The sequence below is a fragment of the Kogia breviceps genome, chromosome 15 (genome assembly GCF_026419965.1).
Source record: "Kogia breviceps isolate mKogBre1 chromosome 15, mKogBre1 haplotype 1, whole genome shotgun sequence".
Classification (NCBI taxonomy): Eukaryota; Metazoa; Chordata; class Mammalia; order Artiodactyla; family Physeteridae; genus Kogia; species Kogia breviceps.
This window is the reverse complement of record NC_081324.1, coordinates 66,328,184-66,353,028: the sequence shown is the minus strand read 5'-3', so window position 1 is coordinate 66,353,028 and position 24,845 is coordinate 66,328,184. Positions and strand designations below refer to the sequence as shown.

At 40.5% G+C, this 24,845-nt stretch overlaps 1 protein-coding gene across 6 annotated transcripts in view; it reads right to left on the bottom strand.

The window, feature by feature from the left end:
- EIF4ENIF1 (eukaryotic translation initiation factor 4E nuclear import factor 1) overlaps positions 1-24,845 on the bottom strand; it is a 42,739-nt gene that overhangs the window by 5,304 nt on the left and 12,590 nt on the right. For 3 of the 6 annotated variants that reach the window (XM_067014777.1, XM_067014776.1, XM_059040108.2), the window contains exons 3-14: positions 23,602-23,675; positions 21,643-21,770; positions 18,589-18,875; positions 18,135-18,333; positions 14,230-14,405; positions 9,055-9,190; positions 8,676-8,855; positions 7,806-8,038; positions 4,662-4,733; positions 4,018-4,201; positions 2,991-3,070; positions 2,512-2,651 (exon numbers count right to left, since the gene is read on the bottom strand). In XM_067014777.1, the coding sequence (XP_066870878.1) occupies positions 2,512-2,651; positions 2,991-3,070; positions 4,018-4,201; positions 4,662-4,733; positions 7,806-8,038; positions 8,676-8,855; positions 9,055-9,190; positions 14,230-14,405; positions 18,135-18,333; positions 18,589-18,875; positions 21,643-21,770; positions 23,602-23,675 (1,889 nt within the window). Of the gene's footprint in view, positions 1-2,511; positions 2,655-2,990; positions 3,071-4,017; positions 4,202-4,661; positions 4,734-7,805; positions 8,039-8,675; positions 8,856-9,054; positions 9,191-14,229; positions 14,406-18,134; positions 18,334-18,588; positions 18,876-21,642; positions 21,771-23,601; positions 23,676-24,845 lie in introns of all 6 variants that reach the window. The other 3 variants (XM_067014775.1, XM_059040109.2, XM_059040107.2) reach the window with 1 other exon arrangement.

The window sequence follows — 24,845 nt, the reverse complement described above, 5'->3', positions numbered from 1 at the left end:
ACAAACCAATTATCAGTGTGAGCCCCAAGCTGCTCAAACTCCAAGTTCTAAAACTACATAAAACTCAAGGGCAGCCTAGGAAGCATCCCATTTCCTTTCTTCAATTCAATTTCCCAAGCATTTAATAAGTGTCTAACATATGCAAAACCACGTGCTAAGTTCTGAGGAAAGACAAAAGCTTAATGATACATGGTCCCGGGCCTTGCAAGAACTCTCATCTAGTGGGGGAGATACTTACTAACCGGCAAACAAGGCATGTCAATATTAGGGTACCGACAAAGTACAATGGGAAAATGAGGGGTAGAAGGAATGAGAGGATACTCCTACAATGCAGGGACTTTGCAAAAGCTTCTCTTGGAAGGAGCTGCATTGAGTGTGCCAATGAGAAACTACAGATGGAGAACAATGACTCAGGTAGAAGGAATAGGTACAGGGACTCGGGAAGGTCTTGGGAATGTAGGTATCCAGGGCTAGTGTATAGTTTACTTGCCGACTATTACAGTGAGGTAGGCTAGGGAGGGCCTTTATTCTGTAGGGCAGGCTATGCTCCAGAAGGTAGGGAGCAACACTGAATAGCACAGCCTGGCATAGAACTGAGGCTTTGTGAGACACTGGTTCAAGTCAAATAGAGCACCAAGACTTTGAGCTGTTTTAGGACCCAGTTAACATGCAGCATTCCCCACTACTCCTGGTCTACACACAGGGTTGATCCCAGGCTTCCCAAATAAAGTTTAAAAGAGCAGACTTCCCTTCTCTCCCCAGACATCCTACTTATTCTCTCTTAACTTGGAAGAAAACAGGAAACAGTTGATGATGACATAAACAGGCTGAGAGAAGAATGAACTATGTGAGCTCACTGGCTAATCAAAGCTTCACTGCATTTCAGCCATGCTCAGACCTTGTACTGCAAAGGCCAAAGCTCCAAGTACAGTCAATGATTCTGGAAGTTCTCTGACTCATAAGCAGATGGGAATCCTAAACTCATGACTTCTTTCCAGTCTGTACCAGGTAAGCACCGGTGCTGCCACCCTGAGACTCTGAGTATGATGACAAGGGGAGAGACAGACAGTAGTACTCTGGGTGACTAAGAGGTAAAATCTGGTGGTTCTGCACGATCTATCATTTATTCCTTCTGATAAACATATTTGAGTACCTACTATGTGCTAGACACTGTTCTAGGTGCTGGGGATACAACAGTAAACAAAACAAAAATCTCTGGCTTCATTACATTCTTGTGTTTGCAGGGTAGAGGGGTTACTATGGGCAGGGAGACAGAAAAAAATAATAATATGCTAGAAGGTGATAGGTTCAATAAAAAAATAAAGCAAGGCAAGGAGAAACCATATCTGTTGGGGGACACAACTGTGTACAGGGTATTCAGGGGAGGCCTGCCATTTGATCTAAAAATTGAAGGCTCCACTGACAGTGACTTGGATCTACCTGCTAGCGTCAAGTCAGTCACATTTTTTAAAAAAAACTAAGTTTCTGTATCTGTAAAATGCAGTTCTTTACCCCATCTACCTCACAGAGTTGTTGCCAAGAGCAAATTAAATTGTGGATATCAAAAGTGCTTTGAAGGTCAACAAATCGTTAAGTTGTAGAGAGAAGTCCAGTGAAGGGGCTTGGCAGACCAGTCCTGAGCTCTCTGTTTAGGCTGAGGGCTACAGATCAGATACATTTATGCAAGGTAATGGGGTACTTACTGGTCCCAATGTTTTCTGAGTTTCAACATACAAAACCAGCTAAAGGAAGACACTGAGACAGCAATTTTAATAACCACATCAAAACAAATATGGCTTAAGTACCAAATACTACAAGGGGCAGGAGTATAGTGTTCAAGGATGCACATTTTGGTGATAAAACTAAAAATACGAAGGTGGTGATTACTTTTAAAGACTAGACAATGGTCACTTCTGGAGAAAAGGGGTATTATATCGGGATAAGACACAAGGAGGGCTTCTGGGTAGCTAATGAGTTTATCTTACAATAAGCCATATATTTGCTTCATGCAGTTTTCTGCTTGTTTTATTTTACAATAAAAAAGAACAATATGCTACCCTTTCCTCCCCAACTTATGATTCATTTCATTTCACTACTTGTTGAAACTAGTGAAGAGAATGGGAGGAGAGTGAAGTCAGTAATCATTTGTTAACAGCTCTGATCAACAAACCTGAATCAAGGCCCAGTTTGATACTCAACAAGGAATCTGAGGGGGAGGAAGCTAGGTGTTAGGTGTAGTTTTACTTTTCATCATTTTATAAGCATAACTGCAAATAAGTAGCTATGCTAGCTACATCTGTAAAAATGAATCCGTTAAATGAAAAATATAAATTATATAGGATGAAAAGCCTATGCCCCTGCACTAGAATTCAATCATACAATTTCCTCTACTGAACATTCAGGAGATGGAACTGTCACCATATATTGTATAATATATCAGTGTGTAAAACAGAATTTATACTATGGATAACTAATTTGCAAATCTCCACAAGGGTAGGATTAATAATTTACCTGTTTCTGAATCCATCTCTGGTTCTGTCCACCTGTGGTTTGCCAAAACCAGGCTGGTAGAAGTTTGCTGCCTGCACTGTAAGGTCATGTGGCAGGGCCAGCCCCTCCAAAGCTGCCTGTTGCAATTCTAGCTGGCTCATCTGCTGAACAGAAGTGGCACAGAGGGGGGTCAGCAGAAGAATGACAGTCAGTGCACTTTTTACAAAGGTCTCTCTTTGCTCTTTTGGAAAAGGTATGTTTAAGCAGCAGCTGAGAGAAATTAGATACTGCAAACCTGACTAAACTGTGCTGCCATCCACTGAACAGAATTTTAGCTATTTACGTATGACAATGTCACCAATTTTCTAGCCTTCACTGAGCTTGAGCTGTAATTCAAAACCACTTCCAAGCATTGCAGCAATTTAATTCTCTATCCCACAAGCAACAATAAGGGTAAAAAGCAAGCAACAGATTAAGTTTGAGAAAGAGCTCAGCCAGACCTGGGCTGTGACAGGGCTCATGGGCTTGCGCATGCCTTGGAATGGATCTCCAAGAAGCTGCTGTGGTCCTGGTGTGAAACCTGTTGGGAAGGTTAAAGATTCAGTGCATGTCAAGACGGCACCTGTCCCTCCAAGAGGCATTATCACCAATGCATGCTGCTCCTCACTGAACACCATCTCTTTCAGGAAGTACTGATTTCCTAGGCTGGTGATGTCTCTCTTCTTCTGTGCCCCACAGTGGGCTATGTGGACCTCAATCAGAGCACTTAATGACTCAAACTGCTGGTATCTATCTTCCCAGCTGTCAGTTTTGTTTCTTTCAGAGCCGAGACCTCTATCTGGGAGAGAATAGCTTTTCTAGCCAGTGATTTGGCCCATTGCAACCACACCAGCCGATACCAAAGCAGAGGCCAGTGTTCTGAGGTTCATACTTTTTCCATTATATCTCCCTAATTGTGGAAAGATTACAAAAACTTCCTCTCCAGGTATGACTGGCAGGGGCCAGAGCAGCCAGCAGCCTAAAGTGGTCGCAGGTGCAGGAACACTGAGATTCTGTACAACACTTTGCTAAGACAGCTTTCTGGAAGTGCTTCTTCCATTCATGTTCTGAATTAGCCACAAGACCTCCCAGTTGGTCATACATAACTTCACCAGGCTGGTAGAGAGCCACTACTATGACTTCTCTGTTAAGGAAAAACCTAAGGAGCCAAGTTAACTTTTCTAGATTGAATTCCCAAAATAAGGAAGATGACTAAAAAGCTGGATCCAATTTAGATCAACCTCAAGATAAAAAGTACAAAACTTCAACATGAACCTATTTATCTAGAAGGGCAGCTGGATAATAAACTATCTTCCACATGTGTCCTTACCACCCCCTGAAAAAAGCATAACAAATTAACACATTTCTTTTTAAACTCTTCAAGGATACCCATGAAAAAGACTTTGCCAATTTTAAGGGAGAGGTATAACCTAGGGGAAAGGGAGGGGAAATGATGACAGATAGGTATCTACGCACAAAAGCATTTACCAATTGGTGATGGTATTCTGGGACGAAGGTAGTCTGCTGAGGCTGCTCTCGTCTGAAACACCTGTGACAAGGGAGGAGAGGGTGCTCTTTGGCCCAGTAAAGATGTCGTAGGCTCCAGGCTCCCCATAAGGCCACTCAGAAGATTGGAAGAAGCAGGTCTCTGAACAGGTGGACCCAGAAGTTCCTAAAGGCAGAAAAGTCAAATCCTTGTGAACAAACCTAGTTCTTCCTCCTAGTCAGAAGTTGTAGATTAAATTCTGGAAGCCAATGATGAATCTCCCTCCTGCTGCACTGAAGGACTTGGCACATGTACATGCAACAAATTTCTCTGAACGTTCAGGTACCAACATTTCCTTTAAGTTAGTGCTACAAATACAAGTTAGATACTTTAATAAATTTCCATAGAAATTGCAAATCTGCAAACAGGAAACCAAGCGCTTACTTCATCATCTCTTTTAGCCACCTCCCCACCCCACATTGAGATTAACAAGCGACACAGAACTATGTCAGGCAGCAACATCGTATCCTTCGTTGCCCGGCAACATGGATCATTCTCTAAGGCCCAAAGGTGGACCACTACACAAAACCAGTTCGGAGGACTACTGTTCAGGACTCCAAGGCCTCAGTATAAGATTGTGAAGTACCTGCAAGATGTTCTTAGGGACAGGCTGGCCTGGAATCTCAGCAGGGGACATCAGATGGCTTTCAAGCGTTCGCTAAAAAAATCAAAGGAAAACTGGTTTTAACCTTCTTATATACTTAACTTACAGATTAATTGGGGACCACAAGAAAACATAAAAACTCCCCAGGGAGTTGGCACTTAACAGCAGAATGATGTCCATATCACAGAAAAGTCAGATCAACTTGTCCCACTCTCTCATCACACAGGTCCCAAAGATCTCGGAACAGAAAGAATTTTCACATGTACGTGCAAAGTCCACTCAGAGACCCTCAGACAAGGTCTTTTCTGTGGTAACCCTAAGTCCATTTTACTATTTCTAACACTGTGACCAAAAGAAGGGGAAAAGAAAATGGTGAAACAGGGGAACACTTATTTACTGAGAAGCCACAAATAGGAAATATTGATAATCTATAGATTTTAATTTTCGAGGCAACCTTTGCTACCCATTGTCTTTAACAAGATTTATAGAACACAGATGGTACGAAAAACCTAGTAAACAACATGTGAGTTTGGCCAAAATTGTTATATTTCAGAGTTTAATATTTCAGGAAATTTAAACTTTATTATTTTTTAACAAGCTGCTCCAAATGGGTCTCATATACAGGGTAAAATTCATATCCTCCACTTTTAGCTCTTTTAATGCAGCAGCAGTTATGTTTTGCATCGAACTTGTATTAACCTCTGGTGCTTCAGGACATCCTTGTGTCCATTTAGCTCTGCCTGAAGTGCTTTCTCTGTCAGTTTCCCTTCCACAAGCTGGAACTGCAGTGTCCTCAGGAGTGACAAATAGCCCAAAGATATCCAAATGTTTCATTGCTGGTTTTGGAATTGGAACTAACTGTAAATGATTTTAATAAGATCTCCTCAAGAGTCATTTAATTCCATTTAACAAAAACAAACAGGCGGGCTTCCTTGGTGGTGCAGCGGTTAAGAATCCGCCTGCCAATGCAGGGGACACGGGTTCGAGCCCTGCTCTGGGAAGATCCCACACGCCGCGGAGCAACTAAGCCTGTGCGCCACAACTACTGAGCCTGCGCTCTAGAGCCCGTGTGCCACAACTACTGAAGCCTGCGCGCCTAGAACTTGTGCTGCGCTACGAGAAGCCACCGCAACAAGAAGCCCGTGCACCGCAATGGAGAGTAGCCCCCACTCGCCGCAACTAGAGAAAGCCCGCGCCCACCAATGAAGACCCAACACAGCCAAAAATAAATAAATAAAATAAATAAATTTACTTAAAACCCCAAAACAAAAAAAACCAAACAGGCAACTTTATACTACATGGTTTACTATATTTGGAGGATAGCATCTACAATTTAATTTGAAATAGAGTTTAGACTGAACCAACATGTCCTATTTCGGGGATAAACAATATGATTGAACCAAAGCAGAGTCAGATCAGAAATAGTATACATAACACACACAGTCACAGTAACTAAAAGCTTGGAAGAATTCCATGACTTAAACAACAACATGCAAATCAAGTAATATTTTGGGATAATGCCCGGTGCACTTATTACATTATTTCCTTGTTGCTTTCTTTTCTAGGTTGAGTTTGTGTTACTCTTTGCCTAGCACCTTAAATTATATCATCCATTCCTTCATGTGTGTGTTTGAGGCTCATTCCCTCAGCTGAAGCCAGATATATTTCAGAGCACTGAAACCCCAACATCATGCCAGTTATCCTCACAACTCCGGGTCAACTGTGTTTATATCAAACCCTAGAATCATATCTGAAACAAGATGTTCAAAAGCATCAGGTAAACTGTTGAATTGCCCTGCTCCCATTTCTTTACTTACCCTAAAAGTGGCTATTTACAAGATTTGACCCCTACCACTATAGTCAGCACGTAATCACCATGACATAAAGGTACTGGGTTGGCCAAAAAGTTTGTTTGGGTTTTTCCGTTAAATCACAGAAAACCCCGAATGGACTTTTTGGCCAACCCAATAACAAGAAAGCAGAACAGGATAGTTTGCAGTCCTGTAATCTGGTCCTCATTTGAAAGCATTTATATCTAGTAATTCTTTGCATGAAAATTATCTAAAGCAGCTTACAAGGAACATTCCCGTATAACTGGCATGGTGTGGTCAGATACACAGAAATAAGTCTACCTATCTGAGATGCCTCTTTTCAGAGGCAGAGAGTCAGGTAGGTAGGCCAGGAACAACTGCGTCTGTTACGATCTAGCACTAACAGCTGGTCAGAAAAGAAACATCAAAAATCAGCTGCCCTCCACTGGTACAAGGCACAATGAAACAGCTACTTCTCCCATGGTTAACCTGTAGTTCTCAGACAAGGTGTCAGGAAAAACAAGAGGCAAAACTCAGTTTGGTAAATTTGCTATAACTTAGCAACTAGAGTAAGTCTATGTTTTTATTTATTATTCAGATTTACCATTTTCCTTTCACTTTGTATCATCAAGGGTTAGCAATAGTAATACATAGACCATGGCTGAGAGGCGCCCTCTAAATGTGTTATGACAAAGACCAGTATGTGCTACACACCTGCATTTACTGACATGCAGTCACCTTGTAACCCAACTTCATGTCTAAAGGTGTTTTATAAATTTGGAGTCACAGCTTTTTTTATTAGTAAATTAACAGAATGCAGCTGTCTTGAAAAATTCATCTTAGATACTTTACAAATGATATGTATACCTGTCAACTGCCTAATCAAGAAAGCCAGTAATCTCAGGTATCTGGGAGTAATTAGAAGTTGTGAAAAGATTTTATTGTAAAAATATGGTAAGTTACTTTAACTTAAGTAGCTGAATAAACAGAAAACCTTCTCTGGAGCTCATCCCCAAAGGTATGTTTACACCTTTTTTTTTTCCAGCAGTGAGTTAAGATAAGCAAGTTATGTCTGAATCTTTCAATCGCTATACTGTCATGCACAGTAACTGCAGATTAACCACAAGCCTGCTTTTTCAAGTAACAAACAGTATAGCGATAATTAAAGAACACACAAAAGTAGCACGGACCAACTGACTACTAAAGAATTTCCATCTTACTCGGAATACCTTTTTTTAAAAGCCATTTATTGGGTGGGAAGTGGAATAGAAAGAGGGAAAAGGAGAAAAGGTTGGGGTTTGTGCCAAATACTTACACTGACTTTGGGCTGAGAAGGCAAAGTCCCACTTGCCTTCATGGTGCTCACTAGCTTGTTGAACGCAGTCATATCTCCATCTTTTCTGAGCTGTCGATTGCTGGTCACAGTACTCAGGGTCTCCTCTAAATGCTCTGCCATAAAGGGAGTTGAATTCTTCACCTGCTGGTCCACCTTCAAGCCCTTGAGCCCTGCTTCTACCTCTTCCACTGAAAGCACAACCCCTGAATGTGCTGAAAGGTTGAGAAAGTCCAGGTTAAGCAAAGCAAAGGAATATGTGGTAGGAATTCTCTTTGTATACCATGATGATTAAGGTGAAAATAATTTATTTCACAGTTGAAGTGAGGTTGTCAGAAAAGGCTGACACCAAAAATAGACAAACTGAAGGCACTGAGATCCTGCAGGAGGACTTCTTATAATGAGTCTTTTGGAGACTTATTACCAGGGACAGGAATCCCAGATGGCCCAACATGAGCAAGAGTGCTTCCTGCACTATGGTTATTATATCACGAAGGTTGTGTGTTAAGGGCTTAATAACCTAAGCAAGAACATGGCAGACTGGGGCAGAGGTGTGAGGAGCTGCCAAGTTATGCTCGGGAGGACTACAACATTCACGGGAGTGTTATACTCAGGCTCCAGGTAAGGAGGACTTAGAAGAAAAGTTCTTACCATGGAGCTCGTGACCCAGTGACTACCAGATTCTCAAAGAGGTGGTACTGTTTGATAAAAAGTTTTTTTGAAGAACATTAAACAAAACCCACCATCTATCTGACTTTTGATGAGATAGCAGTCTGTTGGAACCAATTCTGCCGTTAAGACAGAGCATCCAAATGTTTCAAATATCTAAAACAGACTCTAATAAAAACTTACAGCTCTCTTTAAGCTTTTCTTTATTTGCAGAAAGGCTGGAAAGGAGAGGTTTTAAATCCACTTTGGCTTTCTGTAGCATTTCTAGAATATCCACTTTATTTTCAGCATGGTCTTCTAATGGTATAGGAGCAAAATAATTCCCCGAGTTCTGTCCAGGAGAGAGGATTGCTTGTTCCAGACCTAGTATTACAAGTAAATATATTCATAATTAATTGGTCCCAATAAAGCACAGAAACATATCTTCAACAGTATTAAAAGGACACCAATTGAAGGGTTTTTTCAGCATCCAGAAACCCTTTAATGGACCCCTGACTAATGAAGACCAAATGAACCATATCAGGGAGTCTACATCCAAGACCAGAACCTGAAGCAATTTTACCTGCAAGTCTCTCCAGCTCTTCATGCGGTGTTGACCCAAGACTGCTGGATCGGCTTCCTGATCGGCTCGGGTTAGAGAACCACCTACTGAATCGACTGGCAGAGACTGACCCTTCTCCCAAAACATCTTCTATCATCTAAAGGGAAAGATGAAAGAAGCTAAGATAATAGTTTCTAGGTGAAAAGGACAAGAAGGTTCAAATTTTAAGAAAGGGTCACTTACTTTGAAACTTCCTTTGATGCTGCTGACCTGAAGGCAAACACCCTCAGAACTTAGGATTCTGAACATCTTTAACTTTTCTTCCCCTCCTGGATCATTTCTGAGTAACCCAAACTTGGGCATAACCAACCATGCATTCTCTAAGCATATAAAGCAAAACCTCTGTGCCACAGGAAGTGTTCTGGTTTTTTATCTTTGCCTCATTAGAAAATCGATGAATGTTCTAAGAGGGTATAGTTTCAAAATCAAAATCAGCACCAGAGTAAAGCATTCCACTGCCAAGCTGATGAGTGACCTTCAACTAAGCATCAGGTATGGAGAGCTGATGAAAGAAAACCCTTGCTTCAGACTTCAGCATCCTCAAGGTTGTAATGAACATCATGAAATCCAATGCTGACAATTTCAGAACCCAAAAGCTAAAAAGTAGAGCTCATAAAGATCATATTTCCAAGTCGTATTTCCTAGTCAAAGTCCAAGTCAGAATGTGAATTGATCTCTAATATCTGTTTGAACTTAATGGAAAGTTTTCAGGTGTTGGTTTTCTTTTAAATCTGACCTCCATAGTTTTTGGTTCAATAATAAGAGCAATTAAATGATGCACTATGATCAGAAGTAATTTCTTCAACGCTGTTTCATAAGAGTAATTTCTATTACCAATCCTTCTTAAAAACTAAATTTAAGCATTGAAAATGAAATTTTCAGTTGTACCCTATTATAAATCTAATTAAATATCCAAATTGATCTTTACGCAGTTCTCTTATCAATATTTAGAAAAGACAAGGTAAAGCAAATATCAATGCAAAAATGAGGCACATCCTTGACAATAAGGCATAAACAGAAAACAGGTTTTTCTCAAGGCTGGTACATAGATGACAGAGTTAGGGACTTTGTTTTATCTGAAGTCTAAAACCCTCAGTTTCTAGTCAAAGTTCAGCAGTGGAAGGTTAGATTTATTCTTTTACTCTTATCTGGAAGAATTTTCTCATAACACATACCCAATCTAAGCCACAAATAATTCTCTTGAACACAAGACCAAGACATTGATTACTTGTGGTACTTCTATTTTCTTAGGTATTATTCAACAGTTTCAATCACATTGCACTTGTAGACTCTCATACCTTAAATAATGCTGACTTTTTTTAGGGCAAAGACCAATTTTTTAATTGGATTTGGCTTTGACAAGTACTGGCAAACCCTGCAGACACGAATACAAAATGATCATAAACAACAGGCCGTGCCAGCAAATGCTGACTTTCAAGTCCACTAATTTGCGATCATTAAAATTATAGGAGAAGCATTATAAAGTGATGTTTCACTGTGAAAAATTGGGAATTGTACCCAAAACACAACCACCTTGGTGATAAACAGGAATTTTTAAAAGTAAAAGCTACAGCTGTTTAAAATATTTTAATTTTGAAAAGAGTTTGAAATTTAAAAAATAGCTTTGCACTTTGTTTTTATTTCCTCTGATCATATTGTATAGGAAGAAAAGCCAGAAGATACACAGGAGGAACATGAAAAAGTAAATGAAGTGAATATAAGGTATCTGGATATTTTCTAAAGATTTGACAGTAAGTGTTAAGAAAGTCATTTCCATATTTTGATCAGTGACCAACTTGTTAGAGAAGCTGAGTTTTATTACAGCTAAAACATAAGTAGAGACAAAGTCGCTTTTACACACCACTTACTAGAAATGCCAATTTCAAGAAGCCTGAGCATTTTGAACCCAAAAAGAATCTTAAGAGTTTATCTGGTCAGTCATTTTTTTTTTACCACAGAGCCAGCAGGGATACTCTAACACCAGTCCCTCCCTCCCCTTATGCACATTGGTACTCAGCTGACTGCTGCTACATCCCACAGCCTAATCTAGTCAAGAACTGCAGTCTGGTAATGTTTCAGCCGCTCTTTCTAGACTACACTTTTAATAGCATTTTTAAGGTAACCTATATGACTGTTAGTTTGATCTGTCAAAGGTCATTTAGACTAGTCATATCCTAGGGTTCATATTATTCTGATAGATATTGTGAAATATTCTTGCTCTTTGACAATTACTAAGTTTTACTAATCAATGCTTTTCTTTCATTACTTTCCACTTTTATGGAAATTTCCATATTTTTGTTATTTGTTTCACTCTAGTTTGATTTTTCTTTGGATTTGTAATGAATGCATTTAAGGCTACACACTTTCATCTTAGCACACTTTTGATTATTCCACCAAGGTTTTTCTATGTAATGCTCCTGTTCATCACTCTACATAGTTTAGGATTTGTTTTGATTTCCTTTTTCTTCATTCAAAATACTATGTACCTGTTATGTATCAGGTACTGTAGTAAGAGCTGCCTATCTAAAATCAGCTTATTTTTACTTATGTAACTGAAATTATTTGCACATGTGATCTAAATTTTCATTTTGTACAGATTTTCGTGGCTGTCAACTTCTAATGTATTGCAATGCCAGTAAATATAGCTTAAAAATATAGGTGTAGGGGCTTCCCTGGTGGCGCAGTGGTTGAGAGTCCGTCTGCCGATGCAGGGGACACAGGTTCGTGCCCCAGTCCGGGAAGATTCCACATGCCGCAGAGCGGCTGGGCCCGTGAGCCATGGCCGTTGAGCCTGCGTGTCTGGAGCCTGTGCTCCGCAATGGGAGAGGCCACAACAGTGAGAGGCCCGCGTATCGCAAAAAAAAAAAAAAAAAAAAAAAAAAAAATTAGTGTAATTCTGTTTATGCCAATTAATACCCAACATCTGTGGGGCCTACTAAGTGCCAGGTACTATACCTCAAACACTTTATATCATTTGTCAGTTGATATTCAAATCTTATATAGCCCTTCTTATTTTTCCCAATTGACTGGTCATTTTCTGAGCATTGTAATAGAGTCCAGCTGGTTATACAGCACAACCAGAGCATCTCTTTTTACTGATCCCAGCTTTGCTTTTAAGTTAATCTATTATAGAATATACACCTTAATGAGCAGTACCTCCATGAAAAACATGGAGAGATTTCCTAGCCAGGTACCTTCTCAGAATTAACCAAGTTTTGGTTGAGGGTGAGGGCCAAAGGATAAGATGGTGCTGAGTTCCTATTCCTCCCTTTTATGCTTTATAGGCAGTATAGCTGGGGGGAATTAGGAGTGAAGACTGTTAACTGAAACTACAAAAATTAGAATTCAGTTTCCACTACTAACTAGCTATGTGACTTTAGGCAAGTTATTTAAACCTCTCCGTGCCTGCCTTCCTCATCTGTAAAACAGAAACAGTAGTAATCTAACTTACAAGGGTTTTGTGGGAATTAAATGACTTATTGGATATAAAGCCTAAAACAATCAGCACTGTATGCATGTTACCTATTATTAAAAGTTTAGTTTTGAATTCTTCCTCTGCCTAGGTACACAGGTAAGTTTCATAGGTACTCACATTTGGAGCCAATTACAGGCCTCTAAATTTTGACCTTTTGCTGTGAAAACTTTTTACAATAAGATTTCCATCTGTCTTCTAAGAGAATGCAATAAAAAAAGTCACTAAACACAGCTGGTATAAAAATAAAAAATTACTGTCCCCTCAAAAGCTAAGAATTTGAGAGGATCACTCAGTTTTACATCAAGTAAATTAAACTCATATCTGGATGCAACCCTTCTGCTCATAGTGAGACAAAGGACTACAGGCCAGCTCACTGTAAGTGACGTATCTGGCTAGAGGACTTACAGTTAAAACTGTGCTAGAACTTAAGGAGCAAAACCACACAGCTGCCGATTGATCTGCAGCTGCCCTCCACATATTCCTGAACAGCGCTGTAGAAAAGTGTGGTCTTGGGCCAAGCTGGTCCACAATGAGGTAAGTTGAGAGTTGGAGTAAATGCTTAGCAACTTTTATAGCAACTGGGCATTGCTGTGATATTTGTACTTTATACTAAAGTACTGGTCCTCAATGGATTGGAAATAAAACCTGGCCTTCACCATAGAGATTCTGAGAAGTATTGCCCTAGAACTCACCTGTGGCCCTGTTCCTATCAATGCTATGCAGTGTCTGCTCACCTATTCCAGGTGGCCATCTTTTAGGTTTTGGGGGCAGGCAAATGACAAAGGCATACCTCTCCGTCATGCCCAGCTTTGTCCACTCATGCAATGATCAAACAAGAAGCAGTTACCGTTAAGGAGTAGAGTAAGTTAAGTTAGAACCACTAGTTCTAAAGGACTGGTCAAACTTACTTGCTGTATTTCATGTCCTGTAAAGGACATCTGGGACGTACAGATAGATGCTTTTGGTCAAATGGTTTTTAAAATTCTATTTCATCAGTGCTATGCACTCTTTCAGCGACCACAGGAAAATCTCAATTCTGGGGGCATAGGCCACAGTTTCATCTTTTCTCCAAAAATTTGATGAGGCATTACTAATCCCTAAATGGCCAAAGGGGACAGGAGCAAGGGCAGGTACCAAGTGAAGATTTGGGATGTCTTACTGTTTCTACTTTAAAAGTCGAGAAAGATTAGACTTCAATAGTTTAACAGCAACAGCGATAGTATCCCACATTCCTTTTCATGAAAGGTTTTCGGAACCATCACATCACACAGGTACCACCTAACCAGCCTTACCCAAGGAATGCAGATCAGTATGATACTGATCATGAGTTATAAAAATCCACCTCCACAATAAGGCTCTACAACAAACACTTAACTACTTAAAAATAAAAGCAGACAACGTTCTTGAACATCTGAAGAATTCTTAGTCCAATGCTAATAACCTGGAAAAAGAGTTAATTGGTAGAGAATTCTCATTTAGTCATTTCCACTTAGCCTCTCAAAACGAAGCCAACAAAAATTCAAATAATATTTAAGAATAAAAGCCAAAAAACTCCCAATCATCTAGCAAAACAAAACTTTAAAAGGTTATCTTAAAGACTCAGGTCAAATTTAACCCTACAGTTGCTCCATCCATGTTTATAAGCATGCTGCTACACTCACCGAAGCCAAGCATGGCACCTTATCAAGGTTAAAGAACTCATTAAAGTCAAATTCTCCTGGGGACTGCTCGGGCAGGACGGCATCCCTTGGCACTTCCTGATCAGCAGCAGGCTCCTGTTCAAGGATGACCTCCACCTCATCCTCTTCGGCCACTCCTCCATTGCACTCGACCACGCCTGAAAGCAAAACCGGACAAAGACAGTCTGGTCATGTAAACTGCTCCAGACATATTTTGTGGCCTCAGCATCATCACACATGCAGAAGAGCCACAGATGACTTTAAAAGCAGACTTTTTGTACCAGTGCAGCACTTGCAACAGTAAAACAGTTCCCTTCCTATGGGAGCTAGAGGAGGAAAAAAGACTTAACAACAAGCCAGAACACCAACATGATTTAGGAAGGATTATGATCCCTCCTCTGCCCATTCTTCAAGTTTTCTATAATGTAGTGGATTCTTTTCTAATTTTTTTTTTTAAGGACAATTTTTGAGCCTCTCTTACTGCTTAAAAATGGAATGAGGGCTTCCCTGGTGGCACAGTGGTTGAGAGTCCGCCTGCCGATGCAGGGGACACAGGTTCGTGTCCCGATCTGGGAAGATCCCACATGCCGCGGAGCGGCTGGGCCTGTGAGCCATGGCCGCTAAGCCTGCGCGTCCGGAGCCTGTGCTCCGCAGCGGGAGAGGCCACAACAGTGAGAGACCTGCATACCGCAAAAAAAAAAAAGGAATGAAATTAATTTGGCTGTGCTTTCACCCATGCATCTGCATCACCACTTTAAGTCAGGGTTCAGCAACCTAAGGTATTTATGTGAAACCTAGTCCAAGGGCAAGTTTCATTTGCCTACTGATTGCAGTTCATCCTTCAAGGCAAAGCTCAAATGTCACCTCCACTAGGAAGTCTGCACTACCTACCCATTTTTACCCTACCAAAAAATTAATCACCGCCTTCTCTATAATGTTTGTGTTATCTCTCAGAGTACTTATCACACTATATTATAGGAAACAGCCTGGTGAGACTGAGCTTTCTGAGGCAGGAAAGCTGCTCTCATCAGCTTTGTCTTAATCTGCAGTGCCTGGTTCATTTAAAACTGAGTTAGGATGGGAAGATAAGGTCTAAGAGAAGCTACCAAGTTTCCACTGAAGGAAGCTAACATCTTAGTTTTAGCCAGAAGATGGGCAAAAGGCAAAATCCTTCAGATAAAAAGACTTTTTTTCCTTTTAAAATAAGTGCACTGAGATACTGGAAAATCAACTTTTTAATTTGAAGAACAGAACTCCTGAAGCCCCTCCCTGCAAAAGCACCGATGTAAAAGCTGCCTATAGTTTCAAGATCACAACAGACGTGAAGTCCTCCTAGGAAAAAAAAAAAGCCTGGACACATCCCTTCTCAAAAGACCCCAACAGGACTGCAGGCTCATTATTCATCCAGGATATTCTAGACCAAGAGAGGCTAAATGCGATCATCTGCTTTCATTCCAACAACACTTCAAAAAGCTAGATAGCAAGGCAGGGGATGACAACTAAAAGGTTAAGTGGCTTGCTTACCCAAGGTCTCAATACTAGCAGGTGGCAGAAACTTCAACCCTAGGTGGGCCAGCAGTGCTCTTCCATGCTGTGCTGTGTGTGTAAGGCAGCACTGCCCCTCCACAGAGGTGCCTGCCACCTCAGAACCCTGGGCCTTCTGAGGGCCTAAGGCAACTGGCGAGACAGACATTTGTGAGCCATGGACAAGGCAACGGGCAGCCTCTCCAGTGGGTCAGCACACACTTACTGCCAATCAGCAGAGGTAAATGATGTTCCTTAAAGACTGACATTTAACTAAAACGACTACTTTGGTGGAGGTATTTTCCTCATTTTACAGACAAAGAAACCAAGCCCTAGAAAAGGTAAACAACTTAATAGCCCTAATCAATGCCAAGTTTGTGTCCTTTTCCATTAGAGCAGTGCTTCTCTCTAACTCATTTAACCCACCAGAACCTGTCTACCTACTTTAGGATGAGAGCCAGAAGACAGAGTCTGTACTTAGTTCATACTCTTACAAAAAAAACTTTAGCATTTCTCCTATTCTCTTTTATTTTGTGTTGAGATGAGAACATCTCTTAACAGAGATGCAAGCAGCAGAAGTGCCCCATGTGTAATTTTATGCCAGCTTGAGAGCAAACTGGGCCTGACAACTGAGAGTGGGTAGGAACACGCATTAGCAGGCAAACACAACTGGACATTTATTATGATAGTCTCAAAAGCCAGGGACCTAGGAAAGATAACTAAGGGCAAGTGTTATCACATTTCGGAATGAACATATACTTTTCTTTTCTTTCTTTCTCTTTTTTTGGCTGCACTGCACGGCATGCAGGATCTTAGTTCCCCGACTAGTGATCGAACCCATGCCCCGTGGAGTCTTAACCACTGGACTGCCAGGGAAGTCCAGAATGAACATATACTTTTCATTAGAGAGAATACAAATTAAAATTTTCTATCAGTGGAGGGTTTTAACCATCTCCTCCTTCTACATGATTGTTTTTTCTGTTTATAAGTGAAATACATATTCAAATTGTTTAATTCATCACCATATGTACAATACCTAGCACTGGGCCCTGTAGAGTAGGTGCTCAACACACACTTGTATTAAAATCATGCAGGCAAGGAAAACATTTGTCTTGTCCATGGCTATACTCCCAGCACATTACATGCCTGCAGAGAACTCTACATACCAAGTTCATTGGAAAGCTGGAACACAGACATAAATGGACTCAAAGGTACTCATCATCCCTCCCCGTCCTTTCGTTCTTGCAGCCAAGATGCAACTAGAGTACCTGTTTATCTTAACACAGTAGCTAGGACAATTAACCAATGGGGTGAGAGAGCCCGGACCCCTGGATTCTATTGATACTTGAGGTGCTGCCATTAAACCCACGGGACAGGGTCTCGGTTGTCACCTCTTTGCAGTCCTGTCTCTTTGCATCTGTAAGGTGAGGAGGTGACACTACTGATATATTTTGCTACTTTTGGCTCCTCCCATGTTGATACAAGAATGGTTGAAATTCAGATTTCATCTCAGTTAAGAAAAAGATGGGCTTTTTCTCATCATGATCTTTACCATGAGGTGAAAAGACCACACTTGCTGGTGCTGCTTTAGTCTGAGCATGAGACAAAGGCATCTCTCAAAGGCAATTTAACAGCAAAGTCTCCCAAGTTACCCACCTGCCTCTTCCCTGCTTCCTCCTAAGACCACCAGCCTGGTCACTGCTCTGAACACGACTAGTGGGCCCCCACCCTTCACCAGGTACCCCTTGCACATTAGCTCTGGCTTCTTCAGTTTAGCAAGGAAGATACCTGAGAAAAGTGAGTTTGGGAGAAGCCAAGTGACAACACTATGAAGGCCTAACACCATGGTGAAGGAGGTGGGTTCTGAAGCTCAGCATCTTGTTCAACTCCCAACTTCCCTACTCACTTCTTCAGTGTCCACAGACAAGTCACATAAGCCGCCTGCATCTCCATTTGCTCATCTGTAAGATGGGCGCGATAATATCTGCTTCACAGGGTTGTTAGAAGTAGGATTATATTGAAAAAATGCTTACCACGTGTCCAGTACATACATGCTCAATAAATGAGACCCCTCATTATTTCTATCACATGCTCTTACCTCTGGGGAACCCTTTCGTGTACACAGTGCTCTTACTGGGTAATGGGAGACTTTTCTGTTTAGCACTGCAGGCAGGACAAATTGAGGAGACAGTACAATCTACACACAGTGAACTCACACTTAGGAAGAAGTTTCAAAATCAGGCTTCAACATTAAAAACTTGCCACTTTTAACACTGGTGCCTATTCCTAAGTGTACAATTAAGCCAATTATAAGCACATCTCATTTCAGAACAGTGAGCCTTCCTCTGAAAGTTTCTGCTGACCTTCCTTCACAGAGGCTGTCCGTCGCCTTGTTCTTTTTCTCCCCTTATGGTCTTCTTCCAGTATTTTATCATCAAAGCCAGTCAGTTCAATGGTTTCAGACTGACTTGTGGGTCCAGCTGAGAACCATTCCGGTTCTTCTTCTGTGTAGGAATCATTTCTTCTACGCTCAAAGACACGCTTACTATCCACAAACTCCCTCTGGAAAAGTACATAATGAAAAATAAAAAATAGGATTCTAGTTACGGCATTTCTACCTCAATCAAGGACTGATGAATTAAATAACTCTCAGCAGTACAATGAAGATGCTATGCTATAGACCTGAAGCCCCTCCCCACCCCCAGCTCTCTGTTCCTCCCTCTGGCTTAACAACAGGCTATGTTCACCCAGCATTTCAGGGTAACCCGCTATAAACGAAGTGAACACACGAGGTGCCAGAGGATCTAGAAGACAAACCCTGAAACGCTTGTCCTTGTAGTCCCTCTCTCGGTCTCTGTCTCTCAAGTCTCGCAGGTCCTTATCGCTAAGACGGTGATCCTTCTCAAAGGTCCGAGCAGAGATTATCCTCCCACTGCCAATCCTTCGTCCACCAAGCAGGCGGAGCCCATCACTGTCTTTCTCCAATGGGCTTCCTGAGCGCCGGGAACTAACAGCAGCTGTCACGTGGCAGCCCCCTCCAAAGCTTCGTCTCTGTGGGCTGAGAACAACATCTAGGTCATCTTCTTTCACACGCTCTCGAGGATCTGGAAAGATGCCGGAAAGAGAAAGTTAAGCAAACCAGCAAGGGCATTCTTCCTCTCTAGGTGGTCTGTCCGTGACTGGTGGCCATGGGGGTACTGGAAAAGAGTCACCACTAAAACAGCTAGAGAGTTCACGTATTTAATGAAGATGAGCAAACCTTCATCTCTTCGGAGGAATAAATGTACTTTATAATCAATAATTTCCCATGATTAATCTCCATAATCCCTTTGTTTTGACTAAATCCCCTCCCCTTTTTAAAAAATTTGCTGCACAGTGCAGCATGCAAGATCTTAGTTCCCCGACCAGGGATCAAACCCGCGCCCCCTGCAGTGGAAATACGGAGTGTTAACCACTGGACCACCAGGGAAGTCCCTTGACTAAATTCTTATCTATGTAATTATTAGCAAATGTTTTGTCAATTAATAAACTACAGTAGGTGTCAGTATTTGAAACAGTAACCACCTAAAAAGTTAAAAAGTACTGAACTGAATCCACATGCAAAAAAACGACTTAAATTCATACCTATCACTATATACAAAAATTAAAATGGATCACAGATCTAAATGTAACCCCTGAAGCTATAAAACTTCTAGAAGAAAATATGGAGGAAATCTATGACACTGGGTTAGCACAGTTTTCTTAGGCATGACACCAAGAGCACAATCTATCTTAAAAAATGATAAACTGGATTTGATCAAAATTTAAAACTTTTGCATTTTGAAAGTTACTGTTTAGAGAATACAAAAACAAGCCACAGACTGGGAGAACATATTTCAAAGAATATATCTGAGGGAATTCCCGTGGTTAGGTCTCTGAGCTCTCACTGCTGAAGGTGCCGGTTTGAACCCTGGTTGGGGAACTAAGATCCTGCAAGCCACAAGGCGTGGTCAAAAAAAGAAAAGAATATATCTCATAAAGGACCTGTATCCGATACATATAACAACTCTTAAAAACTTAAAAAAAAAAAAAAAGGACAACTGGTTTGAAGAGCCACTTCACCAAAGATAACATATGGATGGCAAATAAGTATATGAAAAGATACTCAACATTAATCATTAAGGAAATGTAAATCAAACAGTAATGTGATACATGCCTATTAGACTGGCTAAAATAAAAAAGACTGACCGTTCCAAGTGCTGATGAGGATGTGAAGCAAGTAGAACTTTCAAACACTGCTGGTGGAAATGTAAAATAGTATAACCACTTTGCAAAACAGCTTGGCAGTTTCTTAAAACATTAAAGATACATCTACTATAGAACCCAGCCATCCGACTCTAGATATTCAGCCGAGAAAAGAAATCATGTCTATAGAGAGACTTGTACATGAATGTTCAGAGTAGTTTTTGTTAATAGTCAGAAACTTGAAACAACCCAAATGTCTATCAACAGATAAATTGATAAACTATGGCAAATTCACACAATGGAATATTACTAGGCAATAAAAAGGAACGAACTTTTATATACCCCCAAACATGAATGAATCTTAAAACAACTATTTTGAGTGGAAGAAGCTACCCAAAGAATACGTACTGTATAATTCCATTTATATTAAATTCTAGGAAATGTAAACTAATCTATAGTGACAGCTGACCAGTGCTTGCCTGTGGGGCGGGGGTGGAGTGTAAGGGACACATGGGGTGCTAGGGAACTTTTATCTGTGATGGAAATGCTTATTACTTTGATTGTGCTAATGGTTTCACATTGTATCCACATGTCAAAACATCAAACGGTACACTTTATGTGCCATTTATGTACCAGTCTATTGAATGCCAATTTTACCTCAATAAAGATGTAAGAAAAACATGTCACCACACACAAAAATTCTTCCTAGGAAAATCAGAAAACTAAAGATAAGTCCAAGTGAGGAAAACCTCCTTTAATCCTCTCACTAGAAACATTTCCTAAAATGTTTTGGTATGCACTTTTCCAGAATTTCCATGCAGTGTCTGTTTTCTTCCAAAAATAAGACACAAAATAGACAGTTTTGTATAACTTGGTGAACATGTCTCCAACATGTTTTTACAGCTGAACACTCCTATATATGGATATACCAAAGTTTACTCAACTTCATTTCTACTGCTGGACATTTAGGTTGCTTCTAAGTTTTCATCTGTGTAGAACAGTCTTAAAGCTCAAGTTACAGTCATCACCCCATCTTCTTTGCTCAGTTCTAAGTTGGTTTTATGATGCGTGTTCCTCTCATCTCAAAAGGAGTTCCCTCTTGCAACAAGTTCCTTGACTAGCTTTTATATTGCCAGCTATCCATTTCACTTTTCTAGTTTAAAGGCGGAAAGGTATGGAAGATCAAACTTTACTCCAGTCGCAAACCACATCAAAACCCGGTATTCAGATCATACTCTATTGTGAATTAAGAATTGCCAGAACTAACTTATACCTGATGAAAAGTCTCACCTGAGACTGGGCATAACCAGCTCTCCAGCACAGCTTTAGGGTCCCCACATCTAACTCAGTTATCCAATTCAATGAAAGACCTGGTACTTTTATTTCAAAAGCACATAGCCTAATACAGTCTACCCACCACTGCTATATAGGAAGGCTATGGTTTTACTCTGCTAGCTAATCAGAAATGAGCTGTTTATAAAAATAAAATTAAATTAAAAAAAAAAAAAAGAAATGAACTGTTAAGTCAGTTTCCTGATAATGATACTTTCTTCCAATGCATAAAATTCTCACAGCTAAGAATGAAGCCAGCAGCAAAGAGCACTGTCTCCAAAACTGCTGCCCCAACTTCTCAGAGACTATGCTCACCTACTATCCTGCGCACCAGGGAAGGCCGATCTGTATCTAACTCTTTCTTCAGACTTTCCATTGGTGAACTCCGTCCTGAAGCTGGGTAGAGGGAGGCATGCCACTTCTCAGGGTCCCAGACACCATCACTGCAAGTCAAAGGGCACCAACAGTTAGCACTTGCACCATGAATACACATGTAGTCTAATTTCTACTACTTCAGGTGACAGGTTATGGAAGCCCCTTTCCAATACAAAACTTCATGGTTGCCATCAGAATGATTCTCTCTTTTAAGATGAAAACAAAAACAACTAATAAATTCAGCAATACCTTGTTGTTGTTCTCATAATAGCAACAGTCACTTGAAAAGCAGTGGTTTGTGCATACATGAAACATCCAGACCACAAACCTTGGGGTGCATATGGATTATAGTATCTATGCCTGTCCTATACAATGAAATGCTCCATAAATATTGATTACTCAGTTTACTGAAGATTAGTACAGGGAGGAAAAAGCCCCTTAATTCTCTAATTGGGAGCAGCTCCTGGAATGCTTAGTGTATATTTTCCAGAATTTCTATGTACAGTCTGTTTTTCCCACAAGTAGGACAGACAGCTCTTTAAGAGCCTAAAATGTGTAATCTGGGTTTGACTTTGTTACTCCTACGCTAATGATGGGGTGGCGGTTGGTGCAGTGTGCAGAGGAGCAGCTTTGGAGCCCAACAATCTGGTACCTAACTCTAGCTCTGCTAGGATGAGAAACTCTTTCCTCCATCTCTTTTATTTTCATTATTATTATTAGGCACAATGTCTCCACTTCAGAATCAATGGGAATATGTGCCCATGATAACTATTTTATGGCAAGAAGAAACAGCTGTAACAAGAAAATTCAATTTGAGGCATAAAAAACCTTTACAGCTTTAATGAAGAAAAAATGAAACAAAAACAAAGAAAACCCCCAGCTAATCTGAGACTTAGCAAAAACTCCTAACCAATTAGAATTGCCATTATTCAAGTATCACCCTCACCAGGGGAAAGTGGTCAGGAGTCCAGATTTAGCAACCTTCTGAACTGTCCATGTACAAAATTTTAAAAAGCATGTGCAAAAAAAAGTGTGTGCTATTCTACCAAAAAATTAAACACTATATATATTAAAAAAAGTGGGCCAATATGAACCATCTACCTTGATATTTAAGAAGTGACCTTAAAGTCTTAAGATAACCATAAGAAGTGCAATGTAGGCTTATTCTAAGAGACTTTCAGACCATTTTTAGCTATAGCCTTCTCAAACCAAAGCTTTCTACCTTATGAAGGACCCCAAGATGCAAAAGGGCTAATGTGGGGACTTCCCTGGCAGTCCAGTGGTTAAGACTCTGTGCTTCCACTGCAGGGGGCTCGGGTTCCATCCATGGTCAGGGAACTAAGATGCCGCCTGCCGTACAGTGCAGTGAAAACAAAACAAAACAAACCACCCCCCAAATCTGAATGGTTGAATGGTTCTCTTGTTGGGGGGTGAGGGCTGGGGGACTGATAGAAGGCCCAGAGTCCTCCTGATCGTCCTGCCCCAGGCAGGCCCCTGAAGGACCCTCAAAGCACAGTGCAAAAAACCACTGGTAGAGAGAAAAGACTCTGGTCAGGACTCCTGTGTTCAAGTCTTAATTCTGCTTTCTGACAATGTGCCTTTGACCAATGTGTCATTTTCTAGTTTTAGTTTCATCACAAATTAGTTGAAAGAGAATTGGTTTAGTTGTCCTTAGAGTTCCTTGCAGCTTAAATCTCTGAATTTCAGCTAATTAATAACAAAGCTGATGAAGACAGTGCAGTGAGATGCTATTTAGTCATGTTCATACCTTACGTGCAATTTATTTGTGTGGAAGCCCAATGTCATTACCCCTGAAATCTCCCCACTCGTAATTCCAGCAAAACAATACAACTCCATTTATTAAGTTTGGTGTAACAAGAAGTTGACCCCCCCAGATACCTGTCATATTTCTCAGAGAGGCACGAAGGCCTTTGTTTGGAATGAGGGCGTTCTTTAATATCCAAGAGCTCCTCCTAGAAAGAGAAATCATATGGTGATTTTGAACAATATTTCTTGGGCCACATATTTTCAACTTATTTTTGTTATCAGTAACTGACTGTCTACCTTAAGCAGTTCATACAGTTCTTATTTATTTACACCCTGACTTATTCCAGAAAGGACCAGAGTCAGCTCAAGGTTCTCACCAGAAGCTCAAGCAGAATTGGCAAATAACGTTAAGTGATCAGTTTATCGCTAAAACACACTCTCTCATAAACTTCTGTCCAATAATATACCCCACAACACTGAACGCTGATCAAGGCATGGTAGCTTTAGGCTTACATAAAACCTTCAGCTATTCTGACTGGTCTTAAATGCATTAGATGCCAACTTACAAGGGGATAGATTTTTTTTTTTTTTAATGTACATGGTCCTTTACCCCTAAATACTTCAGTGCCTGTTTCCTAAAAATGAGCATATTCTTTCACAGCCTTTTTTTGTGGCTCATGAGAGAATTAAGCCCTACAGAAAATAATGAGTGACTATTTTTCCATTCTCCCAAGGATTATACTTGGCCAGTATCATTTTAGATGCACAGGAGAGAAGAGAATCTATTACATACAATGGATGCCTTAGGGCATAAGGGCTCACTTCTGCAGAACCTGGTTGAGAAGTGCTGTCAGTTTTATACAACCAGTTATCAATAACACTTTATCCCTCTGGATTCCAATTTTGTCAAATGACCCAATAATGTCCTTTATATTACCTTTTATTAGAATCTAACACAGGATCCAGTCTAGAACCAGATATTGGTTGTCATGTCTCTTTGGTCTCTAATCTGGAACATTTCTACAACTTCTTTTGTCTTTTATGACATTAGCATTTCTAAACAATAAAGCCTACTTTTTTTTTTTTTTTAAGAGAACATTATTCATTTTAGGTTCGTCTAATGTTTCTTCATGATTAGATTAAGGCTAAGCATCTCTGCTAACCTAAGAGACGTCCACCTCAGAGCATCACCTCTGGATGCCTATGTCACCCATCTGCCCCTCATCAGTGATGTTAACTTGATGTTAACCACCTGGTCAAGGTATTCTCCAGTTTTACTCTTTAGTTACTACATGCCCACTTGCAATCAGTATGCAATCTGTGGGGGAGACACTTTAAAATCATCCAAATATTCTGGCCTTCATCAAAATTTCCCC